Source organism: Anarhichas minor, unplaced genomic scaffold (assembly GCF_050575085.1).
Source record: "Anarhichas minor isolate MPS153535 unplaced genomic scaffold, ASM5057508v1 ptg000027l, whole genome shotgun sequence".
Classification (NCBI taxonomy): Eukaryota; Metazoa; Chordata; class Actinopteri; order Perciformes; family Anarhichadidae; genus Anarhichas; species Anarhichas minor.
This window is the reverse complement of record NW_027466473.1, coordinates 21,375,236-21,394,961: the sequence shown is the minus strand read 5'-3', so window position 1 is coordinate 21,394,961 and position 19,726 is coordinate 21,375,236. Positions and strand designations below refer to the sequence as shown.

Sequence of the window (19,726 nt, the reverse complement as noted above, 5' to 3'; positions counted from 1 at the left end):
TGACATGCCCCCCTTTTACTAACAATACTCAAGCAAACACTCGAGGTCAAGTTCCTCATTCTCATTAGTTTCTCTTGTCAGCTTCTCTTCAGCTTTGCAGAGAGGAGTGCCGCTTCTTTTCCTCACCTGCCAAGTGTATCTGCAGAGTACCACTTCAACACTGTCACTGTTTGGGTTTTACTGCTTTACACACAATGCGGAAGCACAAACAGAAAAGGGATTTTAAAGAGGAGTGGGTAGTCTCAGCTTCAGCATGATGTAGACTCTCTTTCTTTCTTACTCGACGTATGAAAAGGATGAAGAGGCTTTGCAGTAGATCCATCAGGCTGATATAAAGCAGAGAAACCACTAACCAGCATCGAATGTCACATTTACATTTGGTGTAGAAGTAGTTCAAGTTTCATTGGTAGAAAAAGCCTGTTAGCACATGATGCAGTATTTCCGGTACAATCCATTATGTTCATAGAAACACTGGTTTCAATGTAATATGTGACATATATATATATATAACACAAATGCCAATGTGAATAAGAAGTTGGTATGGAGTGTATTGGCTGTGTTTATGTTGTGTTTGAGAGCATGTTGACGGTTGATGGTGGCAGCCGGACATAACTGAACCTAAGTGCTTTTTATAATGATCAACAAAAAGTAAAAACAAGTTTAAGAAAGGGAGTTATTTCTGTGCCTTTTCAGTGCATCCTTACTGGGAAGAAGATTGAACAGTGGTTCACCGACGGACTGATCGGTCCAGGGAGGTGTGGCGAATGGTAAACACCAATTGTAATGACAACGTAGCTCTTTTCTAAAAATGAGCCGACTATATTTCACTGCAGCGCTGACTTTTCTTAGAAGTGGTTTAGAGATCTTTACTGGGTGGAAGGAGCACACAGTCAAACGCTTCCTTCTTTTTTTTCTGTATTTCTGTTTTTATATCTGGGCAGAGATTGAGGATTTTGAAAATTTTAAAGACAAACAGGAAGTCGTTATGACGTAAAGTACGCACATAGAGAGCACATATTTGGTCTTGTGGTTAATGGTTAGAGCACAAGAAAAACATATTTGTGCCTTCATGCAATGACTTAGACATCAAAAACCTCCTTTAAAAAACTGAGTCAACAGTTGGAGTGAGAACTCTTTCTTTAGAAGGTCTCGGCTTCATTCCTTCTGACAAAAGCAGAGCTTCCTGTCTGCAGAGAAATCCCCCTTCCTTCCCCCGGGGGATTGGGTGACAGTTGTCAAAACACTGCAACACACACACACACACACACACACATATTTGTGGGAGGGTGCCTGACACACAAGGCGGAAACATGAATACACACACACTTTGCACTCTGGGGGTTTCTTCCAGCCGTGTGGTATTGAAATGTTGTACCACACACCGGGTCAGGGGAATGTCCGTATTCAAATGCTTTCATGTCTGCTTGTTTTGAGTCTGAAAATCAGTCCAGTCATCAGGTCATATATATGAAGATGCCAGAAGTTCTAGATGTGTGTTTATGATGTGTGTTGATGGGGATTTTCTTTTTTTACATGTTTTTAAAAAAAATATATTTGATAACTTTTTTCAGCTTTTTCTGTTAGTTGCTTAACATTTTTAAAAAGCATCACCTGTTGCTGAGCAGATTGGAGCATTTGATTAAATGAGTATGGGATTTCCACTTTGGTCTGCACAACCACCCTTGATAATATGTCTCCCAATCTGATCTAAAGTATATGTAATAAACTTTAGATGAAATAATAGTGAACATATTGGCGTAGATGAGGCAATATGGGGAACCAAATTATTCTTAGTTTTATCAAATCTCAACGTTAACGTTTCTTTGGAAAACTCTTTTAAAAGTGGTTAATATTGTAAGAACAGAATCCAGAACGGGGATTTATGAAGAGTTAATCTTGTTGCCAAATGGGTAATAATCAAGGTCTAAGGATCAGCTATAGTCTTCTGGGATAATGTCACAAGCTAAATGCATTTTTTCTAAATTTTTTGTCATTACTCAGTTTGCAATTTACAGCTTGGCAATTTAGCAAAAAGCCGTGACTTGCAATATGTCGAGTTTGTACAAGATCTCATATTCACAACTGGGACGTGGAGTGAGTCGGTGTTAAGAGCCGAGCAAAGGCACTGAACGTACTGTTTATGGACTTTATTCATTTGACTTTTGGTACGAGGGTCTTTCTTTGTGGCCTGTTAGTTACTGTATCTTCCTCACATTACACATGTTATGTGTTTGCTTTGTTTGCCCCAATGACTGTATCTTAGTCTAGGATTTTTAGTTTGTACGCATGGTACTTTCCTTGTTCTTGCAGTGGTGTGCTGCAGGGATGATGACTTGATAAAGGTTGGATCAGATGTCATTGCCTAGTCAAAAGGGCTCTAGAGGCTGATAAGCTAAGCTCTGAGCAGACTTAACTGTTACCACAGTGCAGAAGAGGCTGTTGAACATTGCACCATGCAAGAAAGGAAGTGGTATTGATGGGGGTGGCCAAAAAGATGATGGCTGTTCAGGGGTGAAACTCTCAGTGTATATCATCATTATCATTGTTATATTGACGTACATACGAGTATGTTTATGTGTGTGAAGGGGGAAGTCGAGTGTGCATGCAGTAAGTACAGTATATGTGACTGTATCCACAACAATCTGAGCAGATAGTGTGAAGGAGAGGTGGTCGATTGAAGGACGATGCCAGTAACAACACCAGTACCCTTAAAGTGATACCGATACCCATCATGTGAATGGAAGCTGTGTTTGTGTTCTAGCAGAAGTGTAATTCCCGCCCTCCAGTTCCCCCTCAAAATAGGACATCAGAAAATGACCTCTGGGCATTGACGAGCTCTGTGAAACATTCTTGTTTTTTTTGTTTTTAAACATCTTGTATGTTAAACTTGGACTCATTGTTCCAATGCAGCTGTGTCCGTATCCAGATGTGCAGATGTTATAGGTGGATCCCTGTCAAAGAGGCGATAGCCTTTATTGTGTAAACTCAGCAGTGCGCCAACATCCTCGCAAGACACAACAAGCTCTAATCCTCTGGAGGATTGTTGAACTTCCACACGTATTAATAGTTAAGTAATCACGTGTGTAGATACAAGCATGTGTATGTGTACATCTGTGTGTGTGTGTGTATTCAAACATGCTAGCAGCTGTTGCAGCTCATTAGGGTCTGGTAGAAACAGCTGTGAAACTCCATGGCAACTCTCAGCTACAGGAATGCACTGAGTTGGTGTTGCAGTGTCTCTCTGGCTCCACGTGCCGAGCCCGGTGATTGGACGAGCAGCCTGGACGGATGGCGGCGAGCCCTGCATGTCGACACACCACCAGCCGGGAGATGAGTGCAAATAAACATATGGACACACACACACACACACACACACACACACACACACACACACACACACACAGAGCTGTCATTATTAGTCCTGTTGCTCACCTAACAGGTGCTGAAATCTAAAAGAGAAACGCATTGTTTAGAAAGTATGGACGTTGAAATGTTGACAGAGGAAGGAAAGAGGGAAAGCACATCAGAGGGCTGCATACTGAACCTGGTTGTGAAATCTACTGCGAGAGAAGTGAAGATGGCAAGCAACTACGGCATGGAAAAGATAGAAACACCTTTATGGATGTTGTGAAAATAAAATACAGTAGCAGGAAGGTATAGGATGAAGTGAGAGATTACTGAAAGAGTGCGACAGAAAGGAAAAAAAGTGCGACCATGAGATAAAGATGCTATGATTATTAATTGTTGCACAAAAACAACTTTTCTACAGCTTGTTCTTGTTCTATACTTCTTTCCTGTTTTGCACTTCAAAGTGGTCGCTCTGAAGTTTTACCTGTGCAGGATTCAGTACCCGCGCTGTTCATCATCGCTTCCCTGACGTCGGCACCCGTCTCCCTAATTGACGCTCTGGTGTTTATTCTAAAAGTTTTGTGTAAATTGGGATTTGGCAGCCACTTCTACATCTGCTGCCCGGCACAAACATAGTTTCAAGGACAGTTTGGAGCGAGAAGCATCGAAACATTGTGCAACTCTTCGCTTTGATTAAAGTTTACAGTGTTTTTCTGGGGATGTAATTAGTTTCACATTGAATTAAAAAAGATTGATGATGATCATGGTTCTTGCACAATGCTAAAGGAAGCCACAAGGAAAAGCTGTCTGCTGCTTTCAAACTCAGCCAAAAACTTCTTGATTGCTTCTCATGGCTCGGACAACTTTCTTTAGACTTCTGCACAATGTGCACAAAGTACTCACTGGTAAACAAGTATGACTTTAGTGCAGAACTGCTACTTCTGTTTAATGATCTTATGTTGTACGTGATTCTCTTTATTCCCCCCAATAATTGACTCTTAATAAAAAACACCACTATGATTAAAGGTGCTTAATTGCAAAATTCTGACCATATCTCTGATTGAGGGATTGCCTCCACGTGGCTCTCAACACAGCAAAGTCCGAGCACCGAGGCTAGCAGCTAACGGTGTTAATCTGCTATATTAATGCTCCGAATAACAAAATGTCAGGTTTTGATGTCATGAATCGAAGAGACTTCTTTCTAGACCCTTTATGGTGCACTGATATTCAACAGTGACACGGACAACAGCATCGATAGACCAGCATGCAATCTGTCCACAAGACATGTTGTGTGCCTGTCATGTATTGCATTCACAATGTACATATTTAAAGTGCTCTGCAAAGCAATTCTTGTGAATGCACTGAATCATTATCTGTAGTAGAAGCAGATGAGACAGAAGTAGTGCAGTCGAAAATAAAATGACTCCTGGAAAACATCACGGATTAATAATATATTATGGCAAGAATCTTCCTTTTTTAAAATATATAAAAGAATATCTTTAGATGACTCAGAGCCTCTTAGCGTTAGTGTGGGAGGCCAGCTGAGAAGAGTTGCTGTGTTATTATAAGACTCTACGGATCAACTCCTACTCCCGAGCCATAGGGTTTATTTTGGCCGGCACACGCTATCGGATGGGTGGAGTGTAGTGCATCACAGCAATTCAGAAAATCCTATAAAAACCGGGTGACAAAATCTTTTTTCATGTGTGACAGATATACCACCCGTCTGGATCTCCGTGCAGCGTAAAACAAGCTGTAGATCTGTCACATGCTCATTGAACCTGCTGAGCTTCAGCGCAGCCGACTCTACGGGTATGTTTCCATTTCAATCAACTGCGTTATTCCCCGTTCAACCCCGACAACACACTGGAGTTACAGTAAAGGCAGGCATGCGAAGCCGCATTAATCATGTAGTTGTTTTTGGTTGATTCTTTTTTTTCTCCAAATCTAGGTCACATACCCCCCCAGCCTTTGCTTGCCATTTCACCAGATCGTCTGCCTGAGCCCGCCATACGGAGAACAATATTTGCATTGGACTTTTTCTTGTCAGTGACCCAGTTTTTTTATTTTTTATTTATTGAGGGGAAGGGTTTTCTGAGCATGTTTGCTCTCTCTCACTCTCAGAAACATCTCGCTTCATATTCATGATTTTTACACACATTCACACCTGGGAGCTGCAGAGTACAAGCACAGCCTCCACTGAGCTGATCCACTTGAGAGGGGGGGGCTATACATGCCTTGTTCAAGCCAGTTGTGTGAAAAGCTTGAATATTTATTTGGAATTACATTGTGTGTGTGTGTGCTTCTGAATATATATATAAATACTTACTGTACATACTCTTGTTCTGCGATGTTGTGCCTAATACTCCTGCTGTTCCATGATCTATCCTGAGCGAGCTGCCCACTACATTTACAGTCTTCGACATATGGCCATTTAGCAGCTCCATTGAAGCAGTTTGGAGGTTAAATGCCTTGCCCAAGGGCATTCACGGAGAAGAGCTTTTTCTCTTTCCAGACTCCAGTCCAAGAAGCCTCTGGCTCAAAATCCAGTTGACTTAACATCTAAGCTACTGCGGTGCGGCTCTGAATATTGATAATTAAATTTGTGGAGAAATCTGCACAGATTCTGCCCTTTTACTCTTTTTTTTCTCCTTCTTAAGGATTCTTCCGTCTTAGACAAATTTCTTTGATTACGTGATTGTGAACATGAACGGAGGGCAGAGTTTTTAGCTCGCTGCGGGCCAAAAATCACATCTGTTCAAACGGGCGAAGCGCAGCCAGTCAAATCCTTATTGAAAGCGGGAACAAAGCTTAATTGCATGACCTTTGAGCGAAGCCTTGGCAATCAGCCTGCCCTTGGCGTGGAGGGGGGGGAAGTGCCGTCGCTCCACGCGTCATTCAGACCAGAGGCTCGTGATGAGGAGCCTGCGTTCAGAGAAAATCTCAAAAGGAGTTGTTCACTGTCTCGTCTCGCGCTAATGAGGGGCATGAATCGTGGGCTGAGTGCTTTTCCAGAGCTCGGCGGAACGGAGTCGGGCTAATAGCTACGGATGTGACATTTCAGATCCGAGACGGGAGAGGGGGGACGAAAGAGAAAGAGAAAGAGCAAGAGGAAATCCTTTTCACTTTCTTTTCAAATCCTTCTTATGTGTTATACGAGAAGCGACAAGTCGGTAGCGGCTGTTGACGTGAGAGATTCAGTTTAGCGAGCGCTAATGTTTCCGCATAAAAGCGGTGACTCCCTTCACTGTTGCTTTTGCGTCTCTTTCCCGCTCACCCGTCCCGAGCTGAAGCGAGCTTTCTTCAGGGGCTGCTCTGGTTTGCCTGTTCTGCAGCGCTCGCACAAAAGACCATCCGCCCTCTGAACCACGTCAGACTCCATCGATGGTGAAAAAGAGACAAAAGACAAAATACTTTTGAATTGCTTCTCAGCTGTATAATTTATACAACCGATTGTGTCATGAAAAGGGTATTTCAGAAATACTGTGCAACATTTATTTTGACTTTTCTTATCTTATTCAAGTTTTGACATCACATTATTAATTCACTCTTGTATCCAAGAATCCTTCTCCTCCCATACTTTTAAAGTACAGAATAACTGTTTTTCGTTTTATTTGATACTTTTGGAGATCTTATTGATTAGAAATTTAGCAACGCCTTGGATTCCTAGTGCTCATATATTTAAATGAAAACTATAAAACACATTCTGACTCCCAACTCCTCAAATACCGGCACTAGGTCAGAGGCCCTGAGCCTAAAGCTACGACACTCCACAAACCGTGTGTCAGAGTAAAGCACAAAGACAAAGAGACAGAGAGAGGACATTTGAGACGCGGACATCTCACTCCGTAACTCCTAAAGAGCCGATAGAACCGTTAACTCCTGGCCTTATCGATACTTTAATCATTTGGAACCGATTACTGCTTAGAACCGAGTTTTTGGGTCATGCCTACTAACGAGTCACGTCACTACCAAGTGACAAACGAGTCACATGACTAGCAAATCACGTGAGTCGTTAGCATCTTTAGTTACACGACTCCTGTGAGTTGCTAGTCATGTGACTAATGACTCACGTGACTTACTACTGACAAGCCAAAATGTCCACGTTTACTTCCACGTTAACTTCTCCATCGCCTTCTCCTGGATGAAAGTCCTGTGTTTGTTCGGGTTTACATTGGTGTTAGTTGAAGGAGCGATGCGGCTGTATCCGGCGCTGAAGATGCACCGACCAACCGTCAGAATTTGACGAGTTGGGAATAACACCGAGTTGAACCAAGTTGTTCATAATGTTATTTAAATCTAATGCTGGTTTCTGCTGCTTTGATGAGTGTTTGTCCTGGAAAAGAAGTGTTTTGAACAGCAGATGTTTTCATGAACTGGTTAAAGGTTGAAGCGCTATCGCAGTGAGAGTAGCATGTTATGGAAAGCGTCATGGATATTTACTGTTAGAACATCTGGGCTGTGTGCTAATCCCGTCCAGATTACACTCCTGGGCAGTTTGTGTGTCTCAGTGCATATTTGCCTTCTAGATAACCTTACTGGATATGTACCTTTCTTCCTTATCTGTCTTTACTTTTCCATTGCGTCTCCTCCTCCACTATTCAACTTAGTTTTCCAGACTTAAAGGGAAGATGAATTTGAGGTGAAACACAAGATCCAGAATAAAAGTGTTCTCCTGGAAGCACATCAGGAAATGATGCTAGCCAGTTGTATTTGCACTTTTGATTCTGCTCCTGTCCTCCTCCTCTCTGTCCTTCTCCTCTAGTTCTCTCGTCTCTCTTTTGGCACATCTGGAGCCAAACATTTTCTCTTCCCCTTGAGTTTTCATCCCCTTTCATCCCGTCCGTCTGTTAAATGTATACTTTTGCCTTTTCCTGCGCTAAGCTCTCCTCTCTCTCTGTGCTACTCGGTTTAGAGGAGAAATAAATAGGAGATAGGCGGCCATTTTTCAGACGTCAGATGTTAAAATCGTACTTTTTGGGCATTCCAGATTAAGTCTCGTGTCCTCTTTATGTGATTTCAGCACTTTTTTGTGACATGCTGGTTTACTGATCTGAAGCCTTGTTGGGGAAAGTGGTTCTTCATGCGGCTCTATGTCCATGTCTGTCTTTGCTCCAGCGAAACTAGCGCGTCTTTAGCTTCTGTACTGTGACGTATTTTACAGTGAAGCAGAATATTTTAGGGGTGTAGAGTTACATGAGGGATTTGAATCAAATTCTTCACATCTGATTGGACCTCTCAACAGTGGGTGGTTTCAGAATTTGAATATCATGATATTATTGGTTGGTACTAGCTTACGTAAGCGCACATTGTTTTGTTCTTTCAGGTAGAAAGAAATTATTGGATTTTGACATAAAAATAGAAAGAAATAGATTTTTTTGGGGCTGTCCCGAATATTCTAGAACAAGCTGTCATTACCTACTTATCTTGTACTTCACTTTGCTATTATCGTCCAATGAGAGAGGATTATTTTAAACAAATTGTCAACTGCCCTGTCGGTCTATCGATCTCCTCCGCTGCGTTTCAGCACCCTGGACAGCACACACACACACACACACACACACACACACACACACACACACACACACACACCACAAACAGCGCTATCAGTCTGATGATAACTAATGTTGAGGAATAATGAATAACGTGGGGGCTTCTTTTCCTTTGTTTCATGTGCTGTTTGGAATTTTTTAGGAACATAAACGTGACTCATTCGATTTTGGACATTGGTTACCACGGCAACGTTCGAAGCCTTCGACGCGTTCGAGTCCACTAAATTCAAAATGTATCAAATGTATTAATCATCTAATGGACGAGTGAGGCCATTATTGATTAAAATCCGTTACATTGTGTCGGTGTTGCGGCACCAGATTCCTGTGTTGGTGCATGTGGGAGAGAAAGTGTCTGTTTCTTGCTGAAATCACTGAGTCACTGCTCGCTCCCTCTCTCTCTCTCCCTCTCTCTCGCTCTCTCTGTCTCCCTCCCTCCCGCTCTCTCTCTCTCCCTCTCTCTCTCTCTGTCTCCCTCCCTCCCTCTCTCTCTCTTTCTCTTTCCCTGTCACTCTCTCATCAGCCCCTTTTCTCTCACTCTTAATCACCCACTCAACACACACACACACACACACACACACACACACACGCACACACACACACACACACACACACACACACACACACACACACTTCTCCCCGAGTCCTGTGGACCTTCCAAACAGCCAATCATTAGAGCCCGTCCCTGTGCTGTGATGTGGCTGCTAAAATTAGCCTCCTCTCTCTGTGAGTCGACATCTGCCATGACGCACTGTGGAGAGCCAGGTAGCCATGATGCCCAGAGGAAGAAACATAAAATACTCTTCTCCTTCTTCCTTTATTTGACTCTCACTTCACCTCCCTTTTCCTCTCCTTTTCTGTCTTATCTTTCTTTCCATTGTGCTTCTTTCACTCTGTGTGATTGATTTCATCTCCCACCTCAGAGTTTCTTCTCTTACGTCTTTAGCAGCTCTCTTTTATTCTCCTGTTCAGTTCAGTCAAACGTTAACCCATTTCAGGCTGACGCGCTGCTGTCGGTTCTGCTTCTGCGTTGGTGTTTGACGGTACAGAGTGACTATCACAAACCCTGTTTACCAGAATCTGTCACAATGCCAGAGGGTGCATGTAGTCCTTCACAGCCAGTCAGTACAGTCATCTTCATCTTCATCCTCTTGTTCTTCAAAGTCCAAGTCCTTACTGTGTGTTTTGCATGGGAAATGGAATGGATTAAGTAAAAACCTTTAATGTTCCTATACATATAAAGGCACGTCCATGAAATCTGAACTCTGCATTTATTTAACCCATGCTACTGCTGCGTTTAAACTACAAGCGACAGCAACAGGCTACAAGTCATTTTCAGTGGCAGCCGGTGACATGAAGCAACAAACCGACGCCTGACACTTCTCGCTATGTGGCGAGCTTGACGCTCTACAAATAGGTTGAGCTGGTCTTTTTTCAGCACTCCAATGCAAATGAGGCATTCGGTTGCGGGACATCTAGTTCCCCTTATTCCCCCTTTTAGCCGGATTTCAGTTCCTTTCCTTCGGTTATCGAGGACTAAGATGAATCAGCGTTTCTTTGAGCTCTGTTTACAGACACACTGCTCTTCCCAGTAGCTATTCAGACAGCTGTGCTTATAGAAAACTCACATGCCAGAAAGCGTGTTGCATTATTGTGACAACTTCACACATCACGTGACGAAAGTGAGAGAGTTGACCGACAAGGCGGTGGAGGAGGATTTGGTGTCCACGCAAAAAACATGATTTTTTATGTTATATGATATTTTGTTGAAAAACGCTCTGAGTGAATTTAAAGTCCCTGTAAGCAGTGATGCAGTGTAAATGTCGAGGGCTTTTATTGTGAAAGGTCAAAACAGAACGAGTGAATATGTACTGAGCTGCCATTCACTTGGGGAGCAATAATGATTTTGCTGTCCTGGTTCAGCCTGCATGTTTTTATTTTATTATCAAAGTAAGCACTCTACAGATAATAAGCGTCATTGAAGAATATTGTTTATTGTATAATGTCCGGTGTAATTGATTACCGAGTTCTATTACAATTTCCTCAATGTGGCTTCCCTAATGACGTTCACCAACTGTGGGCTGTCGTGTCATCAGCTGCATATTTAGCAGGGTTTGTAGTACGTTGAATTTCTCCTGTTAATCTCTGTTTAAGTCACGGAGGATCATCGGGCAATACACACACAACTATACTACCGGTACTATAACTAAGTTGATGTTTGCCGTAATTTTATCAAATTTGCTGCAAAATTGGCTGTTAAAAGTTATTTCTGGTCAAGAACATGACAAACGTCACTACCTCACGTACATTCGGTTCATGTTGGGTCCTTTGCACCTTATGGGGTGCTGGTAACTAACTGTCGCACCGCTATTGCACCCACGATCCCAGCAGAGAAGGCCCTGCTGGAGTTTAGCGGTCTAATAATAACAGGATAAAAGCTGAAGGACGGAGCATCCTCTCTCTCTCTCTGTCCTTCTCTTTCTATCAGCGCTGTCATCCCGTTCAAAGACGCACGTGAACATTGTGTTTTTTAAGATAACCAGGGAGTCTTAACAGTGGTGTGTGTGTGTGGTGTCAGCTGGCCTTTAAAAGCACTCAAAGCACTTTGTTACTCTGCTTTGAGGAAACTGGCTCAGCAACTCCATTTGGTCTATTGTTTGTGTGTGTGTGTGTGTGTGTGTGTGCACCTGTGTCAGCGTGTGTTTTTGTGTTAAATACATTTGTGCGTGACCATATATACATCCATGTCTTGTATATATGTGTTTAGTCAACGTTTATATGGTATCTTACGAAAAAGTTACTCCTCATTTTTTGTGCGTTTTCCGACAAAAGCCAGTGAATATGTGTTTCTGCTCTAGTATCAGTGTGGACATAAGTGTGTGTGTGTGTGTGTGTGTGTGTGTGTGTGTGTGTGTGTGTGTGTGTGTGTGTGTGTGTGTTTCTCTAACTGCCCGAGTGAGTGGGTGCGTTTCCTGGCCTGAAATGTCAGATTTCAACAGTCATCCTCTGTTGGTTTCTGTTCTGTTCAGCTCAGGTCGAAGCCGGCTGCTAATCTATCAGCGCTCTACAGATGGTCAGAGATTACAGTCAGTCCCAAAAATAAGACCGACGGGCAAACGGCCTCATACGAACGAGCTGAATCAGACCTCGCAGGAGCTCATAGTTCACAGAAGAATGTGAGGAGTGAGTCCAGGTTCAAGTACCCAGTCCAGTTACTTCTTTCTTTACGGCTCACTGACGCCGTATGAAAGTATAATGACTGTATTATTTGTACTAGTGGTTGTAGTTGGAGGTCGCAGAAATGTCAGGAGCAGCAGCTGCAGCTGTACAGTAGTACCACTTATTCATAGCATTGGCACCAGAAGCAACAATAGCAGGTGGAATGAGTAGTAGCAGTCGTACTTGTAGTGGCAATAATACCACTGTTATTGGTAGCAGAAGTACTAGAGTAGGTAAAAGTGGCAGAAATACCACCAGTACTAGGCAACAGTAAAAATAATGTTAAACTCTTACATTTTCCTGGCTTTGAAGACTCATAAAGCATATTGTTTAATAATAAGTTATTATTAATATGTTATTGTTGCTTTTACTATTACACGATAACTATTCCTAGTTGTGGCAATAGGAACCTTTTTCGTAGCAGATTGTTTTGTCATAGAGCTTGTGAGAGAAGACACAGTTTGTTTGTGAGAAGTTACGTCGGTGAACCGTCAGTAGCTGGAAGCAGCTGTGGTTTTAGTCGTAGCGGAAGAGGCCTTGGTAACAGTCATATATGGAACCTGAGTAGTGGAAGTAGTCCTATCGACTGAAGTAAAACATGTGTCTAGTGGTTGTAACAGCAGTACTATATTAGCAGTACTATTAGCAGTAGTTTTCATAGTATAATAGCAGTAGTCATATGTCCTCATAGGTCTGTCTTTATTAAAACTAATAGTCGGAGTAGTTTTTGCTAATAATAGCAGTGTTTTTGACTGTGATTATTAATGCCTGTCATGCTGTCAGCCCCCCCTACCAGCACACACACACACACACACACACACACACACACACACACACTCCCCCTGCTCATGTCATCAGTCCAGATCTAGATTGGACTTAATGACTGTGTGCTGCATGCATACAGCCCATAACTCAACGTAACATACTGACCCACTGACTGACTGACCGGCCAGAAGAAAAGCGTGTGTGTGTGTTTGTGTGTGTGTGTGTGTGCAGCTTCATTGACTGTGTGAGAGAGACTACTTGTGTCTGTTTGATCATGTTCAAGCCTCTGCACGGTGCTCTGTGTGTGTGCGTAGCGTTGAACTAGAGTTTCTGTAGAGCTTGCAAACCAAGCTGGTGACGGAACAACAAAAACTTAAACGTAGGTTATTGAAATGCAAACGAGTGCAACGTTTGTACCACGATAGCATGTAGTTATTTGAGTTATGAGCGATCCATCTTTTTTCAGACCGAAGAGAGAGGCAGATGTGGACGGTGTCTCTAGATAATTGTAGAGAGAATAAGTGGAGGAAACTACAACTCACTACGGTATCTTTTAGTAAACAATTCGATGTTTTTAATCGTGTTGCAGCTGAAAAATAGAATCAAATGTGGAAACAAACCTAACGGTCAAGGCGCCGAAACGGCTGCAAGCATCTGAATACAATCGTCACTCGTGCACGAGTACTGTCCTGTGCTATGTTGTGGCCAAAAGTCTTTGTTTTTCTGATTGTTTCATTTCCTAATTTAAATAAGTTGTGGCAGTCATGTTCTCAGATGTATTATTAATGTATTGTAATGTGACTAATAGGTTCTACAGAGGTCTGTTTGGACTTTGCTGTGCATTAATGTGGGGAAATATGGATTAAACAGGCTATAAAATAAATGAAAAAGCAACTTTATTTCCTTATATTTCACCGGTGTAAACAGATGTGCGCTGGCGTTGTATTCACAGCACAAGAAAACGTTCAGGGCCATAAATGCAAACTGTCGATTCAAAATCTCTATTAAGATACAGCTCCACCACAGCGGCGTAATGTCGCTGCCGTTACAAATGACAGCGATCCACCGAGAGGCAACGCTCGTTATGAAACAGTGTTTTCTGTGAAACACTCAGCCGGAAACAAAATATAATTGACGGAGGCAATAAATTGCAAGCTAAATGGATTTTCTGTCTTATCTTTTTTGGAAATGTACTGCATCATTCGCACTTCTAGGAACTTTGCATCCACTCATCCACATTCATATCCAAATTATGATTTTTATCAAGTTTGGAAAGCCGAGTGGAAATTCAATTCAATCACATGTTCCTCAGAACAAAGTTATTAAATTTGATCGATGGGGACGATCTTTCCAGGGGGAAACCTGTTGAGTGATTGCTGACAGAGTTTCCATGGACGCTCCAGGCTCACAACAGTCTCTGTCCACCAAAACCGTCCAGAAGAGACATTTGTTCTGTCACAACCGCGAGCATGAGTCTTCATCAGCTGCTCTGTTATGATGCAGCCAAATGCGTTTCTTTGTTTTTGTCTTCACATGAAATATAACTGACATTAACTGACTCTCTATAAACGGGTTACTCAAATCTAATCAGCTCTTGAAGACTTTTTTTTTACTGGATATATTTTTGATTATGAAAGCTGAGGGAAATGCACCTCATTTGTATTTCATATTTATGGTAAAATGAGCCTGTCCCTCTACCTGTCTGACTCTCTTGTGTGCCAACCTGGTCGTCTCATGTTTTTATGATGCTCCTTCTCCTTTTCCATCCGTCTGCATGTCGTCCATCACTGAGGATGAGCAACTCCCAACTTTCTGTCACAAGAGAGAGAGAGACAGAGATAGAGAGAGACAGACAAACAGAGGGAGAGAGAGACAGACAGACAGACAGGCAGAGAGAGACAATCAGACAGAGGGAGAAAGAGAGACAGATAGATAGACAGACAGAGAAAGAAGGCAGAATATAAAACTACAGGAGCTTGTAATAGTGTTTCCTTCACATTAATTAGCTGCAGTCATTCCTATAAACACAGTGATAAAACTGATATACCTCCTTTTCTCCCTTTGCCTCTCCTCTCCTCACCTCCTCCTCTTCTTATCTCTACTGAAATGTCCTTTCTCCCTCCCTTCTCCTTTCCTCTTATCTCCTCCCTTTCATCTGTTTTTCTCTACCTCCTTTTCCTCTCCTCCTTTTGTGTACCCTATATCTAAATTGGGTATAGTTATATCCTGTAGCTCATTTATTATCTCCTCTCTCCTTCCATTGCCTCTTGTCTCCTTATATTGTGTTGTCTTTTCTCTCATCTCTCCTTTCTATCTCCTTCTTTATTCTCCACCTTTGTGTCTCCCTTCTCCTTTTTCCTCCATTATTTTCTCCTCTTTTCTGCCCTTATCTTCTCATCTCCTCTTCTTATTCCTTCTCCTCCCTTTCCCTCTGCTAACTTTATTTATTCTTCACTTCTTTCCTCCTCTCCTCCCTTTTCCTTCCTCCCTTTCTTTTCTCCCCCTTCTCACATCTCCTCCCTTTTTCCTCCCTTCTTCCGTCTGCTCCTCCATCTCTTTTTCCTCTCTTCCTCCTCTCCTCCCGTCTTCTCTCTTCCTTTCTTCTCTTCTTTCCTTCTCTCCTCATTTTTTATCTCATCTACTCCCCCTTTCTCTCAAATCTCTTTTTGACACTTTTTTCTACCATGGTCAAAAATAAAGCAGGTAAAAATAATACACATTAGGGGACTGAGTGAGGAAAGGATTGGGGGAAGATGGAGAGGTTAATGGAGAGACGGAGGGGGGAGCGAGGGAGTAGGATGGGGGAGAAGAGCAAATAAAGCACGAATAAGGAGGCTTAGAAAGTGATGATAAAATGTGGCGTGAAGTCATACGGTTGATTTATTTCTGCCGTGTGTGTGTTGCTTGTTTTCCTGTGTGGGTTTGTGTGTCTAAGTGTGTGTGTGTTCTTGGCTGATGTCCTTGACTATATGACTGATAATGTCGATGCTTCAGGTCGCTGTAATAGCAGACTGTGTGTGTGTGTGTGTGTGTGTGTGTGTGAGAGTGTGTGTGTTCACATTATATGTGAGAAATATTGTGTCTGCTTGAGTACACACACTCCCTCAGGTCTTAAAAACACTGCATCACACACAAGCACACCTTGTTTGTCTTTATAAAATCCTCCTACATACACGTTATTTTAATCATTATATGTGTGTATGCAGTATATACACATTTTTACTCGGTCTTGTCTCGGTCTCAGACATTGAGGACTCTGGTTTTTATTTCAAGACCATAACTGTGGAAATATTGCTGAACCGCCTGTGCATTGTCTAACTTGTTGTTCTTTTTTACTGTGTTTGCTCATATAAAACTCCCCAAAAAATCTCCCCTGCAATGCCTTTATACATATCATGGTACACTAATACTGTGCATGCACACATGGCAATGTTTTCTGTGGGTGTTTTAATAGGAAAGTGGATCTTTCACATCAATTTGAGGGGTGTCTGTGGTTTGCATGTTCCACGTGGGTCATCGAGTGTGTCATCGAGTGTGGGACTCGCCCTGGTCTGGTTTCGGTCTTGTCTCAGTCTCGATACACTCTGGTTTTGGTCATGACCTGGTCTCGGTTTAGGCGGTCTTGACTACAACACTGCCACAACACCTCGGCAGTCGTTCCCTCGCTTCTTCCTCCTTCCTGTCCCCCTCTCATCTCTCTACTTCCTTTGTCAGTGGGCGGTTCTCATTTGTCTTAAACACCTCCTCACTTGCGTCTTTTCCTCGCATCTTATCCCCATTATGTAAGAAGAAATGTAAAGAATAAGATGTAAGTGAGGGAAAGGAGGAGACCACCTGCTGAGAGATGGAGGAACAGATCTGAGGATAGAGGAAACACTGTTTGTCATGAAATGAGACATCGTTTCCTCTCAGGCAATGCGACGGTTACAGTCAAAAAAACAACAACCCCGCATGTTAATTTGCACCCAAAAGTAAGACCACAAACTCACAAGAAAAACTGCAGCGGAAAAAACACTTAAACATCCAGGGGAGCATTAAAATGACTGCCAAATTGAGAGATTAAGGCTTTTCCAGACAAATGCTGCTCAACGCCTTTCAGCGTCTGTTCTTCGTATTCCTCACCTGCTCTTGTGTTACGCTGACGTTTAGTGTCGAGGCAGAAAAGCAAAAAATGCATCATTTTGAGGCCACAGAAGATTTATGTCCAAGCTGAACTATTGAGTCATTTTTTATCAGTAATGATCTTTTCATGAGCAGTCTGAGCCCACGGACTGAGAGGATCTCTTCCTCTAAAGACGCTCAGAAACAGAATTTTTAAAACGAGTCGAAGTTAATACCTCCGCTGTTTTTGACCGTTTGACCAAACTTTTCTTTCTTCCTCTCTCCTCCTCCCGCCCTGCAGGTATTTCGTACTGACTTCATTACGGCCATGAAGCTCCCGGACTCGGCCCAGCTCGGCCCGGACGACTTCTACGTGCTCTCGGACCCTTGGAGACAAGAGTGGGAGAAGGGGGTGCAGGTCCCCGCCAGCCTGGAGGCCATACCAGAGCCTGTGGTCAGGTAGGACACTACTGTTTAAGTACATGAGAGTAGCACACAAAGTATTGTTATCTGTTTCAACTGTGATTCACTACTAGTTCAACCTTTGGCTGCAGAGATACTGTGTCGCCATCTAAACACACTGGCAGAGTTCCCACAGTCACAAAGATCCTGGAAAGGTTATGATATTTCAACTTTTGTTTGCCTTGACTAATAGTTGTTTTGGACAATTGCCAAATTGTCAATGGACTTCTGGAATGTGAGATTGTAGTTGGTACAACCTTCACAATTCAATTTGGTGAAATTGAAAGAATAACTGCACACTTAAATGTGTGTTTTTTACTTTTTTAGTGACCACTGTGTATCGTTACAACAGCCAGTTCCCTCCTTTCTTTGGACAGTAAATGAACACTCTTGTCCTACGCTGTGACAGGAGTGTGTTGGTGAAGCATTAACGTGCTAACTTTAGCATGCTAATTCCACCATGTTTTCATGCTACAACACACCGGTTACGGAAAATGAGCGGGCTCTTTGCGGATGCTTTCGTGGGCGTGGTTTAATCTCTTCACCCCTTTTGGCATTTTTCCAAAAATGATGCTGTGGGTGGGAATACATGCACACACGCACCTCCAAGCAGAAATCCACCATCTCTTGCTAATTCATACACAAACGCACACACTATGGGTTTGAATGCACGTGAAACATGAACACAAACACACACACACAGAAGCAAGCTGGTAGGCAGATGTGTGCAGACATGCAGTTCGACCCACTTAAATTCATACTGTAGATTAGTCTGGGCACGCTCTCTCTCTCTTTTTCCCCAGTAGGCTGTTGTGGCTCTCTAGTACTACTGCAGCTGCTTCACATACCCGTGTGGTTTGTTTGGTGTTCTAGGAACTCATGAAAATGTTAGACAGACATGTCACACTGGGAGGCCACACACACACACACACGCACATATTCTCTTTGGACAAATGTTGCACTTTGTTTTTACCTGCTTCGAGAAAACCAGATGCGGAGGAAGCTCACTCTCAACAAAAAAGACAAATAAATGAAAAGTAAAAGCTTCGTCAACTCAGATTTCATAGCAAAGTGACATATTTGGCTGCATTTTAAACAGACAAAAAGCTGCTGAACATGATGTGTTGAAAATGAAAAGGCTGAGTAATAATGTGGTAAATGTTTTCCACCTCTTGTTTTTGTCAGAGTTTAAATGCGTTTTCCTCTCGTCTCTGCTCTTGACTGGAGTTTAAGGCCTTTGGTCCACTTTGTCATGTCTTGTTCCCCACTCAATTCAAGGACTTTGCTGCAGCAAGTTAAAAAAACATAAAATAGTCATTCAGTCTGGTTGGTCGTAAAAGCTGAAAACAGTTTTGCCATGCTTAATAGCAACTCTAACCGCATTTGAAAAAGAAAAAAGAAGCCTGTTGGATCCAAAAACATAAAATAAACACTTCACAATAAAACAAACAAAAGATAAATCAAATCTAGTGTTGCCAAATATAATGGCATACCTAATAAGGGAACTAGAGAACCTGAAACACATTGTTGACTCTCATGTGAGAAGGCTTGCATTAGCAGTTTTACCTGCATGAGGAATTAAGTTTCTAAAAGTTGAAAAACAAAAAAAAGTGCAGTTCAATGAAGACCAATGGCAGTGCGGTAGTGCCTTAAACTTGCATTCTCTCTAATGTCCACCAGGGGGCAACTCCTCTGGTTGTATAGAAGTCTATGAGAAAATGACTCTACTTCTCTCTTGATTTATCTCTCAAGAAACATGAGTTCATGGTCTCAATCTCTAGTTTCAAGTCTTCTTCAATACAGCATGAAGCAGGGTTTGCTAAAGGGGCGGGGCCACCCTATGATTGACAGGTTGCTACCACAGCGTTGTCTGGTCCGGGAGTTGTCCTAGTTCTCGTCTTACAACTTTAACCGGAAAGTTGTTTGTAACATTTTTGGTCGCCTAAAAATGCCTTTTTCAGTGTTTGGTTGCAAAAACCAAGATGGCGACGAGTCGGCCACGTCCACTTCTTATACACAGTCTCTGACAAAGACAGAAGAATGAACGATTTCCTCACAGTCTTAATGAGGGCAGAAGACAAAGTTAATAAATAACAGAGAGGAAAATACAAAAGAAAATCTGGATCATCTTCATGATTCTAAGATTTAAAAAGGATAAATGTGTCGCGCTCACTGTTTGCATTGTCTAATAGGTTAATATCTCAGAGGACACACACACACACACACACACACACACACACACAAACAGTATGGAGCTAACAGATTGAAGAGAGCCTGAAGGC

General features: G+C 42.4%; 1 protein-coding gene across 4 annotated transcripts in view; it reads left to right on the top strand.

Annotated features, from left to right (window-relative positions):
- jade2 (jade family PHD finger 2) overlaps positions 1 to 19,726 on the top strand; it is a 162,024-nt gene that overhangs the window by 28,833 nt on the left and 113,465 nt on the right. The window contains exons 3-4 of one of the 4 annotated variants that reach the window (XM_076101400.1): positions 694 to 767; positions 17,284 to 17,441. In XM_076101400.1, coding sequence (XP_075957515.1) covers positions 765 to 767; positions 17,284 to 17,441 — 161 coding nt within the window. In that variant the 5' untranslated portion in view covers positions 694 to 764. Of the gene's footprint in view, positions 1 to 693; positions 768 to 11,843; positions 12,081 to 17,283; positions 17,442 to 19,726 lie in introns of those variants that run through there. The other 3 variants (XM_076101402.1, XM_076101401.1, XM_076101398.1) reach the window with 3 other exon arrangements.